At 36.9% G+C, this 8,451-nt stretch overlaps 1 protein-coding gene across 2 annotated transcripts in view; it reads right to left on the bottom strand.

The window, feature by feature from the left end:
- Nucleotides 1-1,051: 1,051 nt before the first annotated feature.
- Nucleotides 1,052-8,451, bottom strand: part of LOC113822011 (neprilysin-1) — a 67,854-nt gene continuing 60,454 nt past the window's right edge. For both annotated transcript variants that reach the window (XM_070113405.1, XM_070113406.1), the window contains exons 17-18: nt 6,835-6,996; nt 1,052-1,413 (exon numbers count right to left, since the gene is read on the bottom strand). In XM_070113405.1, the coding sequence (XP_069969506.1) occupies nt 1,237-1,413; nt 6,835-6,996 (339 nt within the window). In that variant the 3' untranslated portion in view covers nt 1,052-1,236. The remainder of the gene's footprint in view (nt 1,414-6,834; nt 6,997-8,451) is intronic.

Raw genomic sequence — 8,451 nt, 5'->3', positions numbered from 1 at the left:
CTTTCTCTGTCTCTCTCCTTCAATCCCAAAAGTGAGGACTGCGGGTTGAGAAGGACTCCGCGGCGCAGGACTTCCTTTACTCCAACAGGATGTCACTTCTAAGCCCTTAAGTGACATCTCTCCTCTGGCGGGGGAGGGGTGGGGGTTGGGGGTGGGGGGCGATGATTCTCTTGGTACTAGTAGGTGGTACTAGTAGGAGAGATAGGTAGACAGATAAATAGGTAGAGAGTGAGAGAGTGCGAGAAAGAGAGAGAGAGAGAGAGAGAGAGAGAGAGAGAGAGAGAGAGAGAGAGAGAGAGAGAGAGAGAGAGAGAGAAAGGAGAAAGAGAGAGAGAGAGAGAATAATCCTCTCTTTGTCTTTAAACACACAAGAGACAATTTTGTAGAGGAAATGTGGTAGGAGACAATTCTCTTTCACAGAAAAGAGAAAGAAAATAAATCAGTTCTCTAACTTCCTTTCTTTCTCTCTAAGTCCACATCTTCTATTGATGGAATAGAGTAGATCGGTTTCCTCTCTTTCTAAATATCTCTTCCTCTTTCTCTTCCCTTCTCCTTCTGAACCAAAAGAGTAACATTTCTTCCCTAGAAGAAATATAATAAGAACCATCTCTCTCTCTATCTCTATCCTTTTCTTTATCTCTCCTTCTCCTTCTAAACCCCAAAAGTGACACTTCCTCCCCAGAGGAAATATAATAAACCACAACTTCCTCTCTCTTTCTCTCCCCCCTCCCCTCCAAACACACATATAAATAAACCCATCTCTCCCACCCTCTTTCTGTATCTCCTCCTCCTCCTTCTCCTTCTCCCCCTCTTCTAAACCCACAAGTGACACTTCTTCTCGGGGTTCATATGATATAAATAAATCCACCTCTTTCTCTCCCTTCTTTCTGTATCTCCTTTCCTCCTCTTCTAAACCCACAAGTGACACTTCTTCACGGGGTTCATGGGAGAACCTACGGGACAACCCCCTCCTTTCCTCCTTCTCTTCTAAACCCACAAATGACACTTTTTCTTTCCCTCTCTCTTCCCTCTTTCTGTATCTCCTTTCCTCCTCCTTCTCCTTCTCCTCCTCTTCTAAACCCACAAATGACACTTCTTCTCGGGGTTCATGGGAGAACCTACGGGACAACCCCAAGTCTCCGCGAAGAACTTGGAGTCTTGCGCCACTTTTTCTTTCTCTCCCTCTCCCCCCTTTCTGCATCTTCTCATCCTCCTCCTTCTCCTTCTCCTTCTCTTCTAAACCCACAAGTGACACTTCTTCTCGGGGTTCATGGGAGAACCTACGGGACAACCCCAAGTCTCAGCGAAGAACTTGGAGTTCTGTGCGACGCCATTAGCTCGGTAGACGCCAGGGCTGTGGGTGTCCTTGCTGTACTTCTCGTATCCTTCTTTGCTCACGACCTCGCACCAGATCTGGGGGCGGGGCAGAGGGGTGGGGGTTAGTGGAGTGGGAGTAGAGTTGGAGGTGGAGTGGGGGATAGAGTGGGGGTGAGTAGTGTTGGTGATAGAGTGGGAGGTGGAGTGGGGGATAGAGTGGGAGTGAGTAGTGTTGGTGATAGAGTGGGAGGTGGAGTTGGAGATAAAGTTGAGATAGAGTTCGAGATAGAGTGGGAATGAGTTGAGTGGAGGATAGAGTGGGAGGTGGAGTGGGAGATAAAGTTGGAGATAGAGTGAGAGTGAGTAGAGTTGGAGATAGAGTGAGAGTGAGTGAAAGTGAGAGGCAGAGTTGGATATAAAGTTGGAGATAGAGTGAGTAGAGTGGGAGTAGGGTTGGAGATAGAGTGAGAGTGAGTGAAAGTGAGTTGAGTGGGAAGTAGAGTTGGAGACAGAGTGAGAGTGAGTGAGAGTGGGAGGTACAGTTGGATATAAAGTTGGAGATAGAGTGAGTAGAGTGGGAGTAGGGTTGGAGATAGAGTGAGAGTGAGTGAGACTGAGTAGAGTGGGAGATAGAATTGGAGATAAAGTTGGAGATGGAATTGGAGACAGAGTGAGAGAGAGCAGAGTGGGATATAGAGTAGAATGGGTGCGAGCAGAGTATAAAATAGAACAGGAGTGAGTAGGGTGAACGTACAGTGTGAGTTAGTACTGTGGAAATGAGTACAGTGTGAGTTAGTACTGTGGAAATGAGTACAGTGTGAGTTAGTACTGTGGAAATGAGTACAGTGTGAGTTAGTTCTGTGGAAATGAGTACAGTGTGAGTTAGTACTGTGACAATGAGTGCACAGGAGTGGTTAGTACTGTGGAAATGAGTACAGTGTGAGTTAGTATGCTATTAGAAATGAGTACAGTGTGAGTTAGCAATTACTGTGGAAATGAGCACAGTGTGCATGAATTTAGTACTGTGGAAATGAGTACAGTGTGAGTTAATACTGTGGAAATGAGAAAAGAAAGGTGAGTTAGTAGTACTGTGCGGAAATGAGTACAGTGTGTGAGTTAGTTAGTGTCGTGGAAATGAGTATGTCAGTGTGAGTTAGTACTGTGGATGAATGAGTACAGTGTGAGTTAGTACTGTGGAAATGAGTACAGTGTGAGTTAGTACTGTGGAAATGAGTACAGTGTGAGTTAGTACTGTGGAAATGAGTACAGTGTGAGTTAGTACTGTGGAAATGAGTACAGTGTGAGTTAGTACTGTGGAAATGAGTACAGTGTGAGTTAGTACTGTGGAAATGAGTACAGTGTGAGTTAGTACTGTGGAAATGAGTACAGTGTGAGTTAGTACAATGTAAGTTAATACAATAGGCATTAATACAATGGGAGTTAGTACAGTTGAAGTTAGGTTATCAAATGCTTGGTAATTCTTTTAATGTTATGTTAAATAAATGCTTTGGATTAAACGTTTGAAATCGTTTATCTAGTTAAAAGAACATTACGGAACGAATATTCTATTTTTGTCAAGGTAAATCACAATAAAGCAGCAAATGCTCACCATTTTATCCAACTCGATAAATTAAACTCATTATTTATCAGGTTTAGGTCAAATATATTTTTTTTTACCAAGTCAAATGAATATAATGAAAGGTTATGTAGGTCGAGAGAATTAGAATTATATCTTTTTATTTATTTTTGTTATTCAGTCAGACCATATAAATGCAATTTAATATCATCATATCATGTTTTTGTTCAGATAAGTCATATAAATGCAATTTAATATCATCATATCATGTTTTTTTTTTTAATTTATTTTTGTTATTCAGTCAGACCATATAAATGCAATTTAATATCATCATATCATGTTTTTTTTTTTTTTTTTTTTTTTTATTCAGTCAGTCCATACGAATGTAATATAATATCATCCTATCATTGTTTTATTATTATTTTATTCCGTCAGTCCATATAAATGCAATTTAATATCATCATATCATGTTTTTTTTTTTAATTTATTTTTTATTCAGTCAGTCCATATGAATGTAATTTAATATCATCATATAATGTTTTTTTTTTATTTTTTTTTTATTCAGTCAGTCCACATAAATGTAATTTAATATCATCCTATCATGTTTTTTATTATTTCTTTATTCAGTCAGTCCACATGAATGTAATCTAATATCATCCTAATTATAATTTTTATTAAACCATTCTTTTTATTCAGTCAGTCCATGTAAGTGTAATTTAATATCATCCTATCATTTTTTTATTCAGTCAGTCTATATGAATGTTATTTTATTTAATATCATCCTATCATTTTTTTTATTCAGTCGGTCCATATGAATATTTCTTTTGTTAATATATCATCCTATTATGTTTTCATTATTTTTTTTATTCGTCAGTCCATATGAGCGTAATTTAATATCATCCTATCATGTTTTATTATTTTTATTAAGTCAAATGAATATAATGAAAGGTTATGTAGGTCGAGAGGATTAGAATTAAATATTTTTTTTATTTTTTTTTTTGTTATTCAGTCAGCCCACATGAATGTAATTTAATATCACCCTATCATGTTTTTTTTATTCAGTAAGTCCATATAAATGCAATTTAATATCATCATATCATGTTTTTTTTTTATTTATTTTTTATTCAGTCAGTCCATATGAATGTAATTTAATATCATCATATAATGTTTTTTTTATTTTTTTTTTATTCAGTCAGTCCACATGAATGTAATTTAATATCATCCTATCATTGTTTTATTATTTTTTATTCAGTCAGTCCACATAAATGTAATTTAATATCATCATATCATGTTTTTTTTATTTTTTTATTCAGTCAGTCCATATGAATGTAATTTAATATCATCCTATCATTGTTTTATTATTTTTTATTCAGTCAGTCCACATAAATGTAATTTAATATCATCCTATCATGTTTTTTTATTATTTCTTTTTATTCAGTCAGTCCACATGAATGTAATCTAATATCATCCTATTTATATTTTTATTATTATTATTTTTTATTCAGTCAGTCCATGTAAGTGTAATTTAATATCATCCTATCATTTTTTTTTATTCAGTCAGTCTATATGAATGTTATTTTATTTAATATCATCCTATCATTTTTTTTATTCAGTCAGTCCATATGAATGTTATTTTATTTAATATCATCCTATTATGTTTTTTTTTATTATTTTTTTTTATTCAGTCAGTCCATATGAGCGTAATTTAATATCATCCTATCATGTTTTATTATTTTTTATTGAGTCAGTCCACATGAATGCAATTTAATATCATCCTATCATGTTTTTTTTTTATTATTTTTTAAATTCAGTCTGTCCATATGAATGTAGTATAATATCATCCTATCGTTGTTTTATTATTTTTTATTCAGTCAGTCCATATGAATGTAATATAATATCATCCTATCATGTTTTTTTATTATCATTTTTTTATTCAGTCAGTCCATATGAGTGTAATCTAATATCATCCTATCATGTTTTTTTTTTTTACTATTTTTGTATTCAGTCAGTTCATATGAGTGTATTTTAATATCATCCTATCATTTTTTTTTATTCAGTCAGTCTATATGAATGTTATTTTATTTAATATCGTCCTATCATGTTTTTCTTATTATTTTTTTTTATTCAGTCAGTCCACATGAATGTAATTTAATATCATCCTATCATGTTTTTTTATTATTATTATTTTTTATTCAGTCAGTCCATATGAGTGTAATTTAATATCATCCTATCATGTTTTTTTATTATCATTTTTTTATTCAGTCAGTCCATATGAGTGTAATCTAATATCATCCTATCATGTTTTTTTTTTTACTATTTTTGTATTCAGTCAGTTCATATGAGTGTATTTTAATATCATCCTATCATTTTTTTTATTCAGTCAGTCTATATGAATGTTATTTTATTTAATATCGTCCTATCATGTTTTTCTTATTATTTTTTTTTATTCAGTCAGTCCACATGAATGTAATTTAATATCATCCTATCATGTTTTTTTATTATTATTATTTTTTATTCAGTCAGTCCATATGAGTGTAATTTAATATCATCCTATCATTTTTTTTATTCAGTCAGTCTATATGAATGTTATTTTATTTAATATCATCCTATCATGCTTTTTTTTTTTTTTTTTTTTTTTTAATATGGTGGGAACGTTTGGGATATTTCGCCGTCAGTAGCAATGTTATTGTTTTTTGTTTTGTTTACTTTTGTCTATTTATCTTATTCTTCTCTTTGTTCTTTCCGTTGAATTCGTATAATTATTTTTTGTTTCGTTCTTTTTTTTTTCGTTCAATTTGTATAATTATTTTTTGTTTCGTTCTTTTTGTTTTTTTTTCGTTGAGTTTGTATAATTATTTTTTGTTTCGTTCTTTTTTTTTTCGTTCAATTTGTATAATTATTTTTTGTTTCGTTCTTTTTGTTTTTTTTTCGTTGAGTTTGTATAATTATTTTTTGTTTCGTTCTTTTTGTTTTTTTTCGTTGAATTTGTATAATTATTTTTTGTTTCGTTCTTTTTTTTTCATTGAATTTCATTTCTAATTACCTTTTCTTCCTTTTTCTTTCCGTTTTCTCGCCTAACCTCTCTTTCATCCTATTACCATTTCCTTCCCCCCTCTTTATCCACTTCTCTCTCATTCCCCTTAATTCTTTACCCCTTTCCTCTTTCCCTTTCACCTATTTCCCTCACATTCGCCTTTTTTCCCCTTTAACTGAATAAAGATAATGAAAGTATAGCTGCGGGGACCCTCTGGTTCATTACTTATTTCTCATTCTGTCGCTTTCCCTTCTCCTTTATCGTATTATCTCCCTTCCTCCTTTGCCTGAGTCTCCCCTCTTGGCCCCTTTCCTGAGCTGTTCTGTTCGGTCTCTGTCTGTCTCTGTCTCTGTCTTTGTTTCCTTTCTCTGTCTTTCTGTCTCTGTCTATCTATCTATCTATCTATGTATCTATCTTTGTATCTATCTATCTATCTATCTATCTATCTATCTATCTATTATATATATATACATATATATATACATATATATATATATATATATATATATATATATATATATATATATATATATATATATATATATGTATATAAATATACATATATGTATATATATATACACATACATACATATATACATACATACATATATATACACATACATACATATATATATATATATATATATATATATATATATATATATATATAAATATATAATTACTATAAATTACTATCTCGTTATCCCTCCTTCTCCTCCCTCTCTTCCCCCTGAGCTTCCCTCCCCTCCCTCCTCTCCCCCTCCACCCATACCCTCCCCTCACCCCTCCTTCCTCCCCTCCCTTCCCCCTTCCCTCCCCACCCCTCCCACCCACACCCTCCCCTCTCCTATCCCTTCCCACCCCATCACCCTCACCCTCTCACCCTCATCACCCTCATCACCCTCACCTGTGCGAAGGTGATGAAAAACACCTGCGGGACGGTGTAGTTCATGCCGGGCAGGTAAGGTTCCTCGCCAAACCGCTCTTTCCAGCGCGTGTAGGCCAGCCAGGCGTTCAGGACCCCGGCGTTGTCACAGATGTTGTCACCGAGGGTCTCGTTGCCGTCCACCTGGGGGAGGGAGAGAGAGAAGGGGGTTGGTAATGGTGGCTGTGGTGGCAGGAAGGTGGGGAGGGGGAAGGGGTTGGTGTCAGTAAAAGGGGGAGGGGAAGGGGTTGGTGTCAGTAAAAGGGGGAGGGGGAGGGGGTGTATGGGTGTTGGAAGAAGGTTGTTGGTAATGGTGGCAGATGGTGGCAGGGAAGGTGGGGGGTGGGGGGAGTGAGGGGAGTTGGTAATGGTGGCAGTGGTGGCAGGGAAGGTGTGTGGTGGTGGGGAGGGAGGGGTGAAAGGGTGTTAGTAATGGTGGCAGTGGTGGCAGGAAGGAAGGTGGGGTGGAAGGGGAGGGTGAAAGGGTGTTGGTAATGGTGGCAGGAAAGGGGTGAGGGAAGGGGGGGTGAGGGGGTGAAAGGGTGTTAGCATAGTGGCAGGAAGGTGGGGTAGGGATGGGTGAAAGAGTGTTGGAAGAAGAGGGTTGTTGGTAATGGTGTCAGTAAAAGGGGGGATGGGGGAGGGGTGAAAGGGTGTTGGAAAATAGCGAATTTAATGGTGTCAGGAGCACGGGAGGAAGTAGATACTACGAATGTTGGAAGAAGAAAAAATGGAAATTTAAGGAGGCGAAGGGGGGAGGGGAAGGCAGAGAATGTGGAAAAAGGAAAACAGAGAGAGATCATAGAGAGGGTGTCAGGAAGAAAAGGAGTTAAAAAGTGCTGCTAAGCAGGAGTGGGGAAAAAAAAACATGTAGTTAAGGGTACCTTAGAATGTAGAAACAGGAAGTGGGAAAAGGGGTTAAGGAAGTGGGAACAGCGGGGGGGGGGAGTAAATAGAATGATTTCAAAATTGCATTACTAGAAGGGAAGAGGAAGGAGAGGGAATAATGATGATACAAAGGATAAGAGGGAAAAATGGATTATCTTGTAATCGGGGAATTTTAGGACATATAACTTCTATATAAAGGGGAAACATGGTGTATACTTTGTTAAGTGAATTGATTATTTTCTCTCTCTCTTACTCTCTCGCTCTCTTTCTCTCTCTCTCTCTCTCTCTCTCTCTCTTTCCCTTCTCTCCCCCCTCTCTTTCTCTCTCCCCTACTCTCTCGCTTTCTCTCTCTCTCTCTCTCCTCCCTCTCTTTCTCTTTCCCTTTATCTCAATCCAATCAATCACATCCTCTCACCACACCACCCGCAAAACCCAATCAAAACCAATCCGCAAATCCGAGTCAAAAGAAAGAAAGAAAGAAAGAAAAATAAAGAAAGAAACACAGGAAGAAAGAAAGAGAAAAAAAAAAACTCACGACACCACCCTCCCTCTCTCTCTATCTCTCTCCCCCTCTCTCTCTCCGCCCCCTCCTCATCCTCTCTCCCCTCTCTCTCTCCTCTCTCTCTATCTCTCTCATCCCCTCCCCTTCCCCCTACCCTCTCCATACTCCTCTCCATCCCCCCTCTCCCCTCCCCTCCCCCCTCCATCCCC

The sequence above is a fragment of the Penaeus vannamei genome, chromosome 34 (assembly GCF_042767895.1).
Source record: "Penaeus vannamei isolate JL-2024 chromosome 34, ASM4276789v1, whole genome shotgun sequence".
Classification (NCBI taxonomy): domain Eukaryota; kingdom Metazoa; phylum Arthropoda; class Malacostraca; order Decapoda; family Penaeidae; genus Penaeus; species Penaeus vannamei.
The sequence above is the reverse complement of the archived record's forward strand: the minus strand, read 5'-3'. Positions and strand labels throughout refer to the sequence as shown.